General features: G+C 40.2%; 1 protein-coding gene and 2 non-coding genes across 3 annotated transcripts in view; 1 reads left to right on the top strand and 2 right to left on the bottom strand.

Annotated features, from left to right (window-relative positions):
* Nucleotides 1-17,280, top strand: part of SLC39A6 (solute carrier family 39 member 6) — a 19,962-nt gene extending 2,682 nt beyond the window's left edge. The window contains exons 2-10 of the mRNA XM_040264873.1: nucleotides 1-452; nucleotides 1,933-2,116; nucleotides 3,935-4,104; nucleotides 5,017-5,235; nucleotides 9,157-9,262; nucleotides 11,627-12,004; nucleotides 13,642-13,722; nucleotides 15,104-15,294; nucleotides 15,994-17,280. The exon at nucleotides 1-452 is cut by the window's left edge and continues 406 nt beyond it. Of these exons, the coding sequence (XP_040120807.1) occupies nucleotides 1-452; nucleotides 1,933-2,116; nucleotides 3,935-4,104; nucleotides 5,017-5,235; nucleotides 9,157-9,262; nucleotides 11,627-12,004; nucleotides 13,642-13,722; nucleotides 15,104-15,294; nucleotides 15,994-16,146 (1,934 nt within the window). The 3' untranslated portion in view covers nucleotides 16,147-17,280. The remainder of the gene's footprint in view (nucleotides 453-1,932; nucleotides 2,117-3,934; nucleotides 4,105-5,016; nucleotides 5,236-9,156; nucleotides 9,263-11,626; nucleotides 12,005-13,641; nucleotides 13,723-15,103; nucleotides 15,295-15,993) is intronic.
* Nucleotides 9,418-9,489, bottom strand: TRNAE-UUC. Its single transcript has one exon. It is a non-coding gene; the product is annotated as a tRNA-Glu (tRNA).
* Nucleotides 11,078-11,150, bottom strand: TRNAE-UUC. Its single transcript has one exon. It is a non-coding gene; the product is annotated as a tRNA-Glu (tRNA).
* Nucleotides 17,281-17,557: the final 277 nt, after the last annotated feature.

Genomic DNA, 17,557 nt, shown 5'->3' with positions numbered 1-17,557 from the left:
AGCATCACTCTGACCATGAGCATCACTCTGACCATGAGCATCACTCTCACCATAATCATGCTGCTTCCAGTAAAAATAGTCGGAAAGCTCTCTGCCCAGACCATGACTCTGATGGTTCAAGCAAAGAGCTAAGAAACAGCCACGGGAAGGGGTCTCATCGATCAGAACATGCCAGTGGCAGAAGGAATGTTTTAATCAAGGAGGGTACTGGTGCTAGTGAAGTGACCTCAACTGTGTATAATGCTGTCTCTGAGGGAACTCACTTTCTCGAGACCATAGAAACTCCAAAACATGGGAAACTTCTCCCCAAAGATGTGAACAGTTCCACTCCACCCAGTATCACAGAAAAGAGCCGGGCCAGCAAACTGGCTAGTAGGAGAACCAATGAATCAATGAATGAGCCCAGAAAAGACTTTATGTATTCCAGAAGCTCAAGCGAAAATACTCAGGAGGTAAGATGTTTCTCATTATTTTAATCAGTATGCCTGCTGTCTATCCTGTCATTGCTATTCCCTCTAAACTAAAAATAAAATGGTGAGTTCATTGAAAGGGGAATTTCTCCTTTCTCAGCAAGGCACTTAGCTCAAAGTGTCTCCACTATGTTGAAAACATTCCTGATAAAAAACTTGTGGGGTAAGTTCTTCGGTAAGAATAATGCTGCCTGGTGAAGCTATTTTCTAATATAGAATTTAAAACATACGAAATTATTTTGGGGAGAAAATCTTTGAAGATGAATACTGTTAATTAAAAAAAAAACGTAAAATGGAAGATGGAAAGAGCAGGAGTTAGAATTCATGTTTTAGGGAAAAGGTGTGGTTTAAAGGGCCAGAGAATGCAAGAGCAGCTTTGCCTCCTTGACAGAGGGATCACAGTGACTTGTAAGGTGGGTGAAATTGGAGGTGCTACCTAGAGTGACCTGCTGGACAAGTGAAAAGTCTGGGTAGTGAGGTCCTGAGTTTATGTGTTTTTTTCTTCTCTGAGGCTAGACTTCAGGCTGTACACAGTTTGCCTTGGCTAAGAGATGTCAACAACAAGGCATTAGTTGGTATACATTAATAGGCAAAACTTAAGTATTTCATTCAAACCGTCACATGACTGTACTAATTCTGGGATAATCCTACTAATGGTCATTCCCATAGCAACACTAGTAATAAAATTTGTTTGGAGTAGTAGTGGCCAAGAATTGTGGGAGTTTAAAATAGCTTTTCAGAAGATAAGAAACAGGTGCTAGTGCCAGTGGGGTTTTTTGTGGGTTTTTTTTGTTTGGCTCTTTCGGTGAGAAGAGGGAGCTTACATTCTTCAGCAGAGATTCTCTTCAAACTAAGCTTGTCATCTAATTAAATTTTTGAAACAACTGCCTGCCGGTGCAGGTTTGTTTCTTTAATCAGTGTTGCCCTCTGCCAGGGTGAGTAATCTACGGAATTTAATATTCTCTCATTGCGAAGTGTTATTTTGCCAAGTGTGTACACAGCACTGAGCTAAGTTTTGCAAGTACAATCATTGCTGGCAGGGGGACATGTCTTGGGCTTGTTTAGCCACGTATGATAGGGTTAGTACAGAAACATTTCTCAATCTCTAATGAACCCATCTCGAAATTAAAGCTCATTTCCTTGATAGGTTTATACAGTGAGTTAACAGGCTTGTGAATGTCTATTTATCCTTGAACTTTTTCCTCTTGAGGCTTTCTCCAGAGGTGACTAGTGATGTGATTGCTTCTCCCAAGAAGAAGTAAGCTGAAGAGATGGGAAATCAGCACTGTGACAAAAGCTTGAGGCAAATTCCAAAGTACTTAAAACAAAAGTTGATCTTGATTTACCTTAAGTAAAGAAGTAGCTTCAGTAAGGAAAGGGTGTTTTGTCATCAACAGCTTTTTTCGATTCTCTAATGGGAATGCCTTTCGGTGATTTCACTGTTTGTTTCTTTTTTCTTCAGTGTTTCAATGCGTCAAAGCTGCTTACATCTCATGGCATGGGCATCCAGGTTCCATTGAATGCCACCGAGTTCAACTATCTCTGCCCAGCCATCATCAATCAGATTGATACTAGATCATGTCTGATTCATACAACAAGTGAAAAGAAAGCTGAAATCCCTCCAAAGACCTATTCTTTACAAATAGGTAAAATTGCCTTTTTTATGTAAAAATAATTTCCAGTAGATATATTTATGTTGTGCTTTTTCCTTCTATTTACATCAGCCTACTCATTTTTCAGCATAATTCCAAATATATCATCTTAATTGTTCTCTGCCTTGGATGTGAAGAAAGCAAATGTGTTAGTTTTACCCTAAAAAAAAAATAAAAACTAGAAAATACATTAGATAGTAACTTGTCTGAGGTCCTCCCACAGGATATGTCAAGGTCATTCAAAAATTTTGGGTTCTATTGAAACATATACATTACCATGTGTAAGATAGATAGCTAGTGGGAAGTTACTGGGGTCTTTCTTGGTGGCTCAGTGGTAAAGAATCCGCCTGCCAATGCAGGAGACTCGGGTTCGATCCCTGGGTCAGGAAAACCCCTGGAGAAGAAGATGGCAACCCACTCTAGTATTCTTGCTGGGAAAATCCTATGGACAGAGGAGCCTGGAGGGCTACAGTCCAGGGGGTCGGAGAGTTAGACGTGACTGAGCACGTACACACAGGAAGCTGCTGTATAGCACACGGAGCTCAACCCAGCATTCTGTGAGGACCCAGAGGAGTGGGATGAGGGTGGGGTGGAAGAGAGGTTCAAGAGGGAGGGGATATGTGTATGTTTATGACTGATTCACATTGTTGTACAGCAGAAACCAACACAACATTGTAAAGCAGTTATCCTCCAATTAAAAAATTGGGATTGCTTTGTATGTTGTCACATTGTTTAGAGAATGGTCAGAGTTGTTTAGGAGCCTACTCCTCATGTGTTCTTATTAATACATGAAACCAGGATACAGTCTGCTATAGTGTAAGTTGTGTTGCTCAGAACCTATAATGAAGAATTGATTGCTTTGTTCACTGGGGATATTACTGAGTCCCAGTTTCCTTTCCTTTCTCCTTTCTTCCCTCCTTTCCTAACTTTTTCCTCTTCTCTCTCATTATGTTATGGGAGTCGGTAAGCTCAGTTCCCAAGTGATTCAGAGTTCATCCTTGGTAACCATACCTTCCCCTTCCTTCACCCTCAGTTCAGTTCAGTTGCTCAGTCGTATCTGACTCTTTGTGACCCTGTGGACTACAGCATCCCAGGCTTCCCTGTCTGTCACCAACTCCTGGAACTTGCTCAAACTCATGTCCATCGAGTTGGTGATGCCATCCAACCATCTCATCCTCTATCGTCCCCTTCTCCTCCTGCCTTCAGTCTTTCCCAGCATCAAGGTCTTTTCCAATGAGTCAGTTCTTCACATCAGGTGACCAAAGTATTGGAGCTTCAGCATCAGTCCTTCCAATGAATATTCAAGGTTGATTTCCTTTAGGATGGACTAGTTTGATCTCCTTGCGGTCCAAGGGACTCTCAAGAGTCTTCTCCAACACCACAGTTCAAAAGCATCAATTCTTTGGCCTTCAGCCATCTTCATAGTCCATCGCTCACATCCATACATGACCACTGGAAAAACCATAGTTTTGACTAGATGAACCCTCGCTGAAGAATGTTCTCCCGGGTTATGCCTTTTGCCCAGAGGGTTCAGTCACATTTGATCCAGCTTCTATTGCTCTATAACCACAGTTCTGTTCCACTGCGTTTATATTTCTTTAGCTCCACTTTTTTAAAAAATTTATTTGTTTTTAATTGAAGGATAATTGCTTTGCAGTATTGTGTTGGTTTCTGCTAAACATCAACATGAATCAAGTCATAGGTGCATACTTCCCCGCTTTTACAGATTACTTTATGCCACTCCGCAGTCTCACTTTGAAAGTTTATCAGTTGTTTGCTTTGTCCTTTGCTCTGTCCTGCTCTCTTTGACAGCCTGGGTTGGTGGCTTTATAGCCATTTCCGTCATCAGTTTCCTGTCTTTGCTGGGTGTTATCTTAGTGCCTCTCATGAATCGGGTGTTTTTCAAGTTTCTTCTGAGTTTCCTTGTGGCATTGGCTGTCGGGACACTGAGTGGTGACGCTTTCTTACACCTTCTTCCACATGTAAGTAAATAATTTATCCTATTAGTCTGTTTTATAGGGCTTCCCTGGTAACTCAGTTGCAAAAGAATCCACCTGCAATGCAGGAGACCTGGGTTTGATCCCTGGGTTGGGAGGATCCCCTGGACATGGGAATGACTACCCACTCCAGTATTCTGGCCTGGAGAATCCCATGGACTGTATAGTCCATGGGGTCACAAAGAGTCAGACAGTAATGAGAGAATTTCACTTTCAGTGAGTTTTATTATTCAATATTAAATACTAATATATAATGCGTGAATCTATAAATATATATATTGAATGTATGTATTTTGTTTGTGCTGTGTATTGATATGTATAAAAGGCTGGAAATTTAGTTTCTAGGAGCATTTCCGTGGGTTGTATCCATGACCCCCAGTCACACATTGGCGTGCACCACACCTGGTTCCCTAACACGCAGTGACAGAAGTTCCTGCTGCACCCAGCTGTGGGCCACTGGGGCAGGGTGCCTCGATCTCAGGTCCTGGCCAGGGCCCATTACCCAGCCTGGGCTTCTTGGAAGCGCACTGAGAACAGTGGTAGGGGCTTTTGCACTGGATGGTTGAGCAGTAGACGCTATATGCCTGTTAAGACTTATTTGTGGCCATGGAGAAACGTTGGAAATACCCTCTACCTGTACGTTACGAGGATCACTGGAGAATGTGTCTGTCTCTACCCTGAATAGATCCACTCCACTAAACTGCATTATATACGTTAAGCTCTGGCTCACTGCTGCGTATTGGTAATTTTACCTTTAATATCCTAAACTTCCCCTCATTCTGACATAGAACATTAATTGCCTAATTCTGAATGGTTTCATATTTGACATTATCTTAGCCAATTTTTCTGACATGTGAAACAAATGAATTTATAAAATCTGTATTATTTTGCCTTTAGTCTCATGCAAGTCATCACCATAGTCACAGCCATGAAGAAACAGCAATGGAAATGAAGAGGGGACCACTTTTCAGCCACCTCTCTTCTCAAAACATTCAAGAAAATACCTATTTTGATTCTACGTGGAAAGGGCTGACAGCCCTGGGAGGCTTGTATTTCATGTTTCTTGTTGAACATGTCCTCACGTTGATCAAGCAATTTAAAGATAAGAAGAAAAAGGTAAGAAAAACTGTACTAATTGCTTACTATGCATTGGACATTTATTTAGAGCAGCACTTGAACTGAACTGTTAGCAGAGCTTTTCCAAGGTGTGTGATCTTCATTTGTGAGGAGGTTCAGCACCTTTTTGCTCCCAGAAGCATTCATGGAAGTCAGTAACCCTGGACTTCCCTGTCTTCAGTATTCCCTTCAGAGTCACAGGCAAGGGTAAATATCTATATAAATGACCAAACAAGGCATTGATGGTGGCGGTGGTTTCATGGGTGTGTACTTACCCCAGACTCTTTGAGTTATGTACAGTAAGTACGTGCAGCTTTTAAATTACTCAGTAGCTAAATATTATGTTTTGTTTGAAAGACTATCTGACTCACTCAGACTTGCCGTTTGCAGAGTGCTCCCAGAAATAATATGAAGCTCAACAGTAGGCTCTGTATCTGGTGAAAATATCTTTGGAGTTGCCTATGGTTATATTCTTCTTCCCATCTGATGTGACTGGGTAAATCAGTCACAAAAGATGATCCTCATGGGGACTCTTAATAATGACATGTACATGTTTTTGGCCATTTGTGTACTCATATTCTGGTCATTTGATTTTGACCAAGAGAGTTCCAGAAAAACATCTATTTCTGCTTTATTGACTATGCCAAAGCCTTTGACTGTGTGGATCACAAGAAACTGGAAAATTCTGAAAGAGATGGGAATACCAGACCACCTGACCTGCCTCTTGAGAAACCTATATGCAAGTCAGGAAGCAACAGTTAGAACAGAACATGGAACTACAGACTGGTTCCCAATAGGAAAAGGAGTCCGTCAAGGCTGTATATTGTCACCCTGCTTATTTAACTTATATGCAGAGTACATCATGAGAAACGCTGGGCTGGAAGAAGCACAATCTGGAATCAACATTGCGGGGAGAAATATCAATAACCTTAGGTATGCAGATGATACCACCCTTATGGCAGAAAGTGAAGAGGAACTTAAAAGCCTCTTGATGAAAGTGAAAGAGGAGAGTGAAAAAGTTGGCTTCAAGCTCAACATTCAGAAAACGAAGATCCTGGCATCCGGTCCCATCACTTCATGGGAAACAGTGTCAGACTTTATTTTGGGGGGCTCCAAAATCACTGCAGATGGTGATTGCAGCCATGAAATTAAAAGACTCTTATTCCTTGGAAGGAAAGTTATGACCAACCTAGATAGCATATTGAAAAGCAGAGATATTACTTTGTCAACAAAGGTCCTTCTAGTCAAGGCTATGGTTTTTCCTGTGGTCATGTATGGTTATGAGAGTTGGACTGTGAAGAAAGCTGAGTGCCGAAGAATTGATGCTTTTGAAGTGTGGTGTTGGAGAAGACTCTTGAGAGTCCCTTGGACTACAAGGAGATCCAGCCAGTCCATCCTAAAGGAGATCAGTCCTGGGTGTTCTTTGGAAGGAATGATGCTGAAGTTGAAACTCCAGTACTTTGGCCACCTGATGCAAAGAGCTGACACATTGGAAAAGACCCTGATGCTGGGAGGGATTGGGGGCAGGAGGAGAAGGGGATGACAGAGGATGAGATGGCTGGATGGCATCACCGACTTGCTGGACATCAGTTTGAGTGAACTCTGGGAGTTGGTGATGGACAGGGAGGCCTGGCGTGCTGCAGTTCATGGGCGACACAACTGAGCGACTGAACTGAACTGAACTGAAGATCTTCTTGGAGTCAGAGTTCTGTATGATCATTTTTTTCTCTGCAGTCCTGCTACTACTTCTAAGTATCCAGTGTTGGTTTCTCTTAAATTGAGCAAGAGGTTACATACTTGTAAAGCTATTTTAATGTAGAATCCAGATTTTTTGAAAATTAAAAAGATTTATACAGTGATTGCCTTATGTAATTGGCAACTTGCCTTTGAATCTTTCAGAAGCATTCAACTTAAATTTTCATGGCAGTAACTCTTCTCATTGGCATTTCATAGTCTGAATAATATGTAATTAAATCGTGCAGTTGCAGTAGCAGGTATAGCTGGCGTGAAGAGACTTGAAAACTTACATAGTTGATTCTTGCTGAGCTTAGAGCTCAGGTTGGGAACCCAGTGCATGTGAGCAGAGTAGCCTCCTCCATCCTGTGAATATTTGCCCTTACGGATTTTATGGTCACTTAAATCTCAAACTACAGATTTTGAACCCTTACAGAATGTCAGTTTACAGGGAATAAATGAAGCTGCCTGGATTACTCCTCCCCGCCCTTCTCCAGCAAACCCCTGCTCATCTTTAGGTCTTGGCATAAACATCACTTTCTGGATGAATCCTGTCATGGGAGTCAGTTAGGTCTTGTACCCACTCCAGTACTCTTGCCTTGTAAAATCCCATGACAGAGGAGCCTGGTAGGCTACAGTCCATGGGGTCTGTAGGAGTCAGACACGACTGAGCGACTTCACTTTCACTTTTTACTTTCATGCATTGGAGAAGGAAATGGCATCCCACTCCAGTATTCTTGCCTGGAGAATCCCAGGGTCGGGGGAGCCTGGTGGGCTGCCGTCTATGGGGTCACACAGAGTCGGACACGACTGAAGTGACTTAGCAGCAGTAGCATACACCCTTGTAGTACTGTGTATTTGTCCTTTGTAAAGTGTATCAAAAATGGCAATCAAAGAATTGTGTAATCATTACCTGTATAAAACTACCCTCCCTGTGGGCGATAAGCCCCATGAGAACAAGGACTGTGTGTATCTTGGTTTATGGTGTATTGATGTATTGCCAGGATTCAGCACAGGAAACATTAGAGGCCCTTAATACTTGTGGAATGAAAGAATTGGTTAAAAACTAGAGATAGTCATTGCTCAACAAGAAATAAAACATCAATTAAGTGATTGAAAGTATCCTGAATTCACTTATTTTCACAAATATTTAAGTACTTTCTGTGTTTGAGGCATCATGCCAGCGGTAGGTATAAAGATTGGTTTGTGCTTCCTTTTAAAAACTCTTATAACCTAAAAATGTGCAGATATTTTATATACTGTTAGAGCTAAAAATGAAATCTCAGTTATGGTGTGGATTGAGTCATAGTCAAAAGATACTGCAAATAAGAAGGTGATTATTTTTGTGACAGTTTTCCTTATCTTAAATATTCTACATAAGTCGGTAATACACAGGCACCATTGTTTTAACAGTGACCTTCATTCTTGGGTTCTGAGATATGGACAGTATCTCAAGTATGGTATTCAGCTGGTTTAAAAATCTAGTGATAAATTCAAGACTGACTACTAAGATTTGTTTCAAAAGAGAAAACTTGGTAATGGTGTTTTATGACAGCAAAAGTATTTTAGTTTTAGTAACAAATACATATCAGTATCACAGTATAATTTTAAGTTATAAAAAGTGTGGCAAGTATGGGATTTCATTGCCCCAAAGAGGCATTGGAGGAAACCAGGCAGTTGGTTAGCAGATCACTACTTGCCTGGAAGACATGCCTGTTCTGAATTGATGGCCTGAGGCAGAGCTCAACTTTAATGTGTGTATGAGTCACCTGGAGAACCTAGTTAAAATCCAAGTTCCAATCCATTTGCTCTAGGGTGTGGCCTGAGATCATGCATTTCTAAATAGCTCCCAGGGGATGCAGTGCTGTTTTCATGAGAACGGATTATACTGTGTGACCTGAGGGACCAGCAGAAAGATGAGTGTGTGATTTTTCTTTCATATTACTGATGCATCGTCCTTTACCTTTCTGAACAGTTTTCTGCCTCTGAGCCACCAGGGAAGCCCAAAACAAACTACTAGGTGCTATGGAGTTAAGTGCAGGCCTTGCCCTTAGATGGGGTTTATTCCTTTAGAAGTCTGTCACTCTGTTGTCTTTGTCTATGAAATCTTTTGCTTAACTGTTTATCTGAAGGTGTATGCATAAGTAAACCACTTATTTCAAGTATTGCTTTTCCTTGCTGTTACAGAATCAGAAGAAACCTGAAAATGATGATGATGTGGAGATTAAAAAGCAGCTGTCCAAGTATGAATCTCAACTTTCAACAAATGAGGAGAAAGTAGATGCAGATGATCGTAAGTCCTTATAAATCTGAGAGCTGGAGGGAGTCCATTGCTCTGTGATTTGCAGGCAGCTCATACTATCTGGAAGAGATGGGACCATATTCCACCCCCATTAACCTTCCCCTCCCTTTTTTTTTGACTGTGCCACGAGGCTTCTGGGATCTTAGTTCTCCAACCAGGAATTGAACCTGGGCCCCAGCAGTGAAAATGCCAAGTCCTAACCACTGGACCACCAGGGAATCCCTCCCCTCTTTTTAAAACTTATGCTTTCTTTTAATTGCCAGTGAGTTGGTTATTTCTATGTATATTTCTTTCTATAATTTTTTTATTTTAAGGTAAATTCAAACTTAGAGAAAAGTTCTAAGAATAGTACAAAGAATTTCTCTGCCTCTTCCTATATTCCCCAGTTATTTTATGTACATTTATCATTCTTTCTCTCTTTCTCTGTGTATATACATACTACTCATTTTTTTTTCTAAACCATTTGAGAGTAAGTTACAAAAGTGATGCTTCTTTACCTCTAAATACTTGTTGTATTTCCTAAGAGAAAGAACATTCTCGTATGTAATCACAGGTCAGTGATCAACACCAGGAAATTAAAGCTGATATAATGCCATTTTCTAGTCTATAGACCATTTTCATGTTTATCCAATTGTCTTAATAATTTCTTTATACTCCCCTAACCCCCAAAAGGAAAAAAAATGATCCAGAGTACAATTCAGGGTCAAACGTTGCCTCTTATTGTCCCTCATTTTGAGTTTGTTTGTTGTTTTTGGCATCAGGTTGATCAGTTTGGGCAGGAATAGCACAAAGCGTATTACATCCTTTTCAGACGTGACCTGCCTCCCACCGTGATGCTCGGTCACATAGCAGTGGTGGCGATTTTGATCACTTGGCTAAGGTTGGGTCTCCCATGTTTCTTCACTGTGAAGTTACTGTGTTACTATGTTTCCTAGAGCTTATTAGACTGGCATTTCTTGTTGGACAGGCTCAGTTAAAATTTTAAACCAGAGGCCTCATGAGGACCTTTGAGGTCCTGCTCTGCCTTCCACTCCCCCGGATGGTTCACTCTGTCCAGCCTCACAGCCTCCTTTTCATCCTGTGAGCATACCAGCTCTGTCTCAGAGGCTGATACTCAGTTTCTTCTGCTTAGCGCACTTTTCTCCTAGGTCTTCATATAAATTCCTCCTATTGTTTCAATCTCAACTCAGACATCTCCTTCTTAGAGGCCTTCCTGGCTCATCCCAATACAGAGGTCTCCCACTCACTCTCCTCATATTCGCCTTTTCTATTTTCTTCCCATGCTGTCCAATGCCTTAATTACCTTATTAATACCTGTATTTCCTTGTTAAGTGCCTATCTCCCCCAAGAACATGAGCTTCCTGAAGGCAGAGGCTTTGTTCTGCTCCACTTTGTCCTGGTGCCTGGCCCAGAGTAGACACTCAGTTGCTGACTAAGGAGGAAGAGCAGCTTATTGTTGCTACTGGGCAATCGTAAGACTTTCTGTCCACCCTTTGTCTCCGGCATGCTGCTCTTCTCTAAAGAGCGAGTGAAATACTCTCACTTGTCTTCCTGCATCTATTCCATCTTCAGAATTTCCAGTGAAATTTATAATGATGAGAGGAAATAAGTTTTAAAATTGGACCATAGTGTCAGGAATGCTCCCAGGAGAGTTGATGCCAGGGTACAAAAAGGAAAAAGCAAAACCTATTGTTGCAGTTTACTATACACAGATAAATGTTTCTTGGTGATGATGGTATTTCACATTCTTCTTCTTTTCCTTTTTAATTTTTGTTTGGCCACAATACATGGTTTGCAGGATCTTAGTTCCCTGACTGGGGATTGAACCCAGACCTTTGACAGTGAAAGTGCAGAGTCCTAACCACTGGACCACCAAGGAACTCCCCTCTTTTGCTTTCCCTTGAATTTTGAAAGAGAGGAACTCACATGACAGAATTATGCATGTTTTTTATTTCCAATTTTTCTGGAATATTTTTCTAAAATATTTTAAATGTCAACAGTGAAATATTTTTCTAAAATGTGTGTGCTGCTTTTATAATCAGGAAAAAAAAACTATCTTGAAAAACATAGGGAGGCAAAAAACATAGGGATCCTCCTTAAGGGAGGATCTGGGGCAGTTACTGAAGGCTATTATTTAAAATCCATGCTTAGCGAAATAATTTAACTTCTAAAATTCACTAAAACGTCCTGATGTTTTTCATCAACAGTACTCTAAAGTCTAGCCTGCCAGGTAGGTATATGTGAGAGAGTTGCCATGCTTTGACGTCTTGTTGACTCTGTCAGTGGAGATTTTGAAATGAGCACATTAACAGAACCATTTGACTTTGTCCCAATGTCCTTTATGTTTACATCTAGGACCTGAAGGCTATTTACGAGCTGACTCACAAGAGCCCTCCCACTTTGATTCTCAGCAGCCAACAATCTTGGAAGAAGAGGAGGTCATGATAGCTCATGACCACCCGCAGGAAGTTTACAATGAATATGTACCCAGAGGGTGCAAGAATAAATGCCATTCGCATTTCCATGATACACTCGGCCAGTCCGATGATCTCATCCACCACCATCATGACTACCATCATATTCTCCATCACCACCACCACCAGAACCACCACCCCCACAGCCACAGCCAGCGCTACTCTCGGGAGGAGCTGAAAGATGCTGGCATCGCCACATTGGCCTGGATGGTGATCATGGGGGACGGCCTGCACAATTTCAGCGATGGCCTCGCAATTGGTATGTCTCTATGTTTCGGCCCTTGTTTGTTGATCTCTGAAAATGCCACTTTAAGCTGCTGATTTTAGCAAAGAGTAGGTTGGTTTGATAAGGCTGTTAACATCCAAGGTTATCAAAATGTTCTCTCTTCTTTGACTGCTTTGACAGTGATAAATGTGAGATAAGATGAAAAAGTGCTAAAAACTGTGTTTGGCCCTTTAAATTGTAGCTGCCAAAAGTTACTTTCCCTTATCTGCAATATAAATAGTATGTATTAAAGTGAAAGTAGCTTTTCCACCATCTTTTCGTTTATGCTAAAGGAATCTTCATCTATCTAATAAGTTTAAATTACTAATCTGTACCCAAAGAAGAATTATAGACATTTTGTAAGTTGTGCTACCATTGAGAGCTAATAGAATATTTATGAATTGTAGTAATTAGGTGCAGGAAGGGAGGGGCTTCCCAGGTGACACAGTAGTAAGGAATCGACCTGCAAAGCAGGAGATTCAAGAGACTGCCTGGGTCAGGAAGATTCCCCTGGAGAAGGGAATGGCAACCCACTCCAGTATTTTGCCTGGGAAATCCCACGGACAGAGGAGCCTGGTGAATTATAGTCCATAGGGTTGCAAAGAGTTGGACATGAATGAGCACCTGTGCACACACACAGACCCACAGAGTTCTAGAAGGAGCCATGGAAATAATTGTGGAGCAGGCAGGCAAGGTCCGATGAGGCAGTATTGTTTTGTTGCCCAGCTGGGATGAGCCCAGGCCCTGCTCCCCACACTGTGCTTTTCCTCCTCTGCACCATGCACAACTTAAGCTACACAGAAGGGTGTGCAACTGCTCAGTCATGGTTTGTAAGCAATCAGTTGTATAACGTGTTAACTTTTAAAAGCAGGGAGCTATTTGTCTTAAACTTCCCTTATCAAGACATTGAAAGAATAAATGTAAAAAAGTCTAATTACACAGTGGATTCCTCTGAGGCTAGGAAACATATTTGTACTCTTGATTCCTGAGGTTTTTTTCCCTAAACCTTTTAAATCAGTTTGTTTTATATTTCTCCATAAGTGCTTTATGTGGTAGCAGTTACTTCTCAGGTTTGTGTAAGATCATTTAATCGCTCTAAGGCACAACCCAGCCTTCCCTTCAGTCATATCTGCTTGTGCTCCTTTGGGAAATTTAAACCTAATTGAATATTCTAAAGGAGATCAGCCCTGGGTATTCTTTGGAAGGAATGATGCTAAAGCTGAAACTCCAGTACTTTGGCCACCTCATGTGAAGAGTTGACTCATTGGAAAAGACTCTGATGCTGGGAGGGATTGGGGGCAGGAGGAAAAGGGGACGACAGAGGATGAGATGGCTGGATGGCATCACTGACTCGATGGACGTGAGTCTGAGTGAACTCTGGGAGTTGGTGATGAACAGGGAGGCCTGGCGTGCTGCAATTCATGGGGTCGCAAAGAGTCGGATAAGACTGAGCAACTGAACTGAACTGAATGTAATCTAAGATTAGTTATGAAGAAGTTACAGAGTGCAGTTGAGAAAGTTCTGTTTATTCATAACCAGAATATAGTTTCTTTCTTTTACCTCATTGTATGTGCTATACCAATTTTAAAAATACACACCCACAAAATAATGCAGTGATTTTTTTTACACAGGTGCTGCTTTTACTGAAGGTCTATCGAGTGGTTTAAGTACTTCTGTTGCTGTGTTTTGTCATGAGTTGCCTCATGAATTAGGTAAGAGAACACTACAAACAGTATTTTCCAGGTGGGTAGCATATCTCAGTGTCCCTGGCTTTTGCTAACGATCGTTTCCAGCAAACTTTCTCATTTATGGCTTCTCATAAATCTACTATCCTAGCTGACTTTGTTTCTTACTGAGGACAAGTCTGTTTCCAGCCAGAATTCTAACCCTGCAACTCTGATTACACAGTTGCCTATGTGGGGTTGCCAAACAGATCCCTGAGCCCCATCTCTGGTCCTCTGCCCCTGCTAGATACCTTCCTGTATCAGCGTATGGTGACATCAGTCCCTGTTTTCATTGTACACAGAATAGAAATAAGACCACAGGCAAATAGTCATCTTCCATTAACAGAGAGAACTTGACAAAGAGAATTTCATTGGAACTAAAAAGAAAGAGAAGTTGATGAATTGTGTTTTGAATATTCTTTTCCTCTGTCACCAGTGGCAACCCATTCCAGTACTCTTGCCTGGAAAATCCCATGGGCAGAGGAGCCTGGTAGGCTGCAGTCCATGGGATCGCACAGAGTCAGACACAACTGAGCGACTTCACTTTCACTTTTCACTTTCATGCATTGGAGAAGGAAATGACAACCCACTCCAGTGTTCTTGCCTAGAGAATCCCAGGAACGGGGGAGCCTAATGGGCTGCCGTCTATGGGGTCACACAGAGTCAGACACGACTGAAGCAACTTAGCAGCAGCAGCAGCAGCTTAGCAGGACTTAAAACCTTCCCAGAGTTTCCCTGGTTCTGTGTGTGTCCCTGTTTTTCTTCTTGCAGGCGGCCACACACCTGTCGCACCATTTTCACATTTGTCCCTTGGCGTGTGTTCGGCCATTTAGAAGGCCTCGCATCTTCCTGTTGGATGCTTGTAATCCTCAACATCTGATTTGTGTTCCACATTCTAGATCCTTCAGGCTCCCCGAAGCCTCTCTGAAGTACTTTGATCTTAATTTCTTTTCTTCTTTTAGAACCAGAACATTAGACTCTTCAGCTCTTAATTATGATGCATATTGCCTTAATCTTTTGCTGATCATTTCCTGGGTGTTCTCTACTCCCTCTTCCTGCCTGTGGTCGGTTAAAGGAAGCCCCTTGAAGACAGTGCAAGAGCACAATAGTAGATTCTTGGTATTGACATTCTTTGACAAATAAGAAACCTTAAGAAAAACTTTGGGTAAAAGATATCTTAGTTTATAAAACTGTTAGGGTGTTTTATACTGATTAATTCTGTTAACCCTGGGTGATTCTTAATTTTGTCTTTTTTTTTTTTTTCCCCACTCCTCAAAAAAATTGGAAGATTTCTTAAATCTGGAAAGTCTTTTGGGTATATGTCCTAAAAATGATTTTTTTAATTGCCTTTTTGTGTTTTCTGTTAAAGGTGACTTTGCTGTCTTACTGAAGGCTGGCATGACTGTTAAGCAGGCTGTTCTTTATAATGCCCTGTCAGCCATGCTGGCGTATCTTGGAATGGCCACAGGAATTTTCATTGGTCATTATGCTGAGAATGTTTCCATGTGGATATTTGCACTTACTGCGGGCTTGTTCATGTATGTTGCTCTGGTTGATATGGTAAGTTTTTAAGAAGTCAAATTACAGAACTGACTAACAATGAAATAAAAATGTCCAATGAAACAGCATTTTTTAAAAGAGTGTAGAATAAATGTAGTTGCAGTGAGATTCTGTGCTCAACAAAGTATACTTCAGGATACACAGAAGTATCTACCTGCTTCTGATGTGTCTTTCTGAGAGTAGAGTTTCATTAAACAGGCATTGACTTGTACATAGACTTGTGAGAAACCTAGTACAAGCCACATACTGTTGGCAAACTCTGTATACATCAGAACACTTAAAGGACCCTTACTAACGGATAAAGGAGTCATATCTTTTTGTCACCAAAGTCCACTTAACAGTCTCAGCCAGTCTTACTGCTAAGATTATATTTTATAAGATTTCCATATCTCTGAACTTTAAGTGAACCACATGTTATGTACAGATATAGACAGTAAGCAGGGTAATCAGTGTAGCTCTCCATTTTACAGTGGAGTAAACTGGATCAATATAATTTTGACTTGCTGAGCAGACCATGAGTAATCATTGTTACTTAACTGTTAGGAAATGCTGTGTGACATTATTAGCCAGATTCGTGTTTTAGAAATTTGACTCATGGTATATCCAGCAACATAGAAGCTGGTATAGTGTCCTGGAAATTCTTCTAAAATCTGTGGTTCTGGAAACTTAAAGGTTGTTCTTTCTGTGTTTGTTTTACAGGTGCCTGAGATGTTGCACAATGATGCTAGCGACCATGGATGTAGCCGCTGGGGATACTTCTTTTTACAGAATGCTGGGATACTTTTGGGCTTTGGAATTATGTTGCTTATTTCCATATTTGAACATAAAATTGTGTTTCGTATAAATTTCTAATTAGGGTTTAAATGCTAGAGTAGCTTAAAGCTATAGTTTGCTGTCTGTAGTTTGAGTAGGTCGTAGGGAGATGAGTTCATATGATGCGATCCATAGCACTTAAGGTTAGTGGATTTTGTGATTTTTTTTGTATTGAATATTGTCATTTGTTATGCTTATGAGGTCAGTTATGGTGGTGACATAAAGGTACGTTTTAATATTTAAGTTATTCTGTTTTGGGAATAGAAGCTGTATGTGCAATTTACCAATATTACCAGTTTATTGTATAAACAAGAGATTTGGCATGACATGTTTTGTATATTTCAGAAAAAAAATATCTTTAATGTTTCTTTTTCTAGAACTAATTTAATATAGTGATTCTCATGCTGGATTTTAGGCCTCTGAAGAACTGCTGGTGTTTAGGAGTAAGAATACACATGAAGCTTAAGATACCAATAAAACTTAAAATGAATTTAAGCTAAGAAATAAGGAGAAAAAGAGAAGAATCTATATGAATTAAGGAGTTATAGATTTCGTATAAAAAATCAAAGAAAGTGAAAGTGAAAACCAAAACTGCTTATTAATTAGAAGGGGAAATTTAGATATAAAAGAAAAAAGGCAGTATTAGTAAAGTATAGAGTACATTCATAAACATTTTTGTCAGAGTATTAATGTTCCCATAACACCTCAGCACTTTTTACTACTTTAGTTGTACATTTAACTTTGTATAGTAAAGACATCTAAATATATTTAATAATTTGCAAAATACATCATTTGACCAAGAAATTGGAATTTTAAAATATATTTGGAGGTATGCCAGATGAGTATGAGTAAGTTTATGTATTGTCAAAAGACTTGGATATCACCAAGTCATGTTACATATCACCCAAAGTTACATTATCGGATGTTGTAGTTATCTGGTTTACCACTTTCCAGCTTATTAGAATTTCAATATATGTAAGAACATTAAAACAGTACTGATTATAATTTGACTTCTTGGATTCAGAAAGTAGTTTGGTATCTTTCAGTGCTTCAGTGTTGTCATTGTGAGCAGTTGTCATTTTTATATATAGTACTTTAGATGTACTAGGGTTATATGGCATTTTCTAGTTGTTGCTTTTCTACAAAATAAATTCCCATGTCAGCTTCATATCATATATTCTGATTTTCTTTGTTTTTTTTTTTTTTACCATCTTAGCCATTTTTAAGCATACAGCTCAATAATTTTGCATATATGCACAATGTTATGCAATTTGTCTCCAGAACTTCTTCACCTTGCAAAACTGAAACTCTTCATTTCCTTCCCATAGCACCTGGTAACCACCATTCTACTTTCTATTTCTATGAATTTGAGATGTTTGATTTTCTTAAGTATAACCCAGATTATATATACTTGTTGATTCATTTATATTACTGTATTAGGTGGCTTTAT

The sequence above is a fragment of the Oryx dammah genome, unplaced genomic scaffold (genome assembly GCF_014754425.2).
Source record: "Oryx dammah isolate SB20612 unplaced genomic scaffold, SCBI_Odam_1.1 HiC_scaffold_22, whole genome shotgun sequence".
Taxonomy (NCBI): domain Eukaryota; kingdom Metazoa; phylum Chordata; class Mammalia; order Artiodactyla; family Bovidae; genus Oryx; species Oryx dammah.
This window is presented reverse-complemented; position numbering and strand designations above follow the sequence as displayed.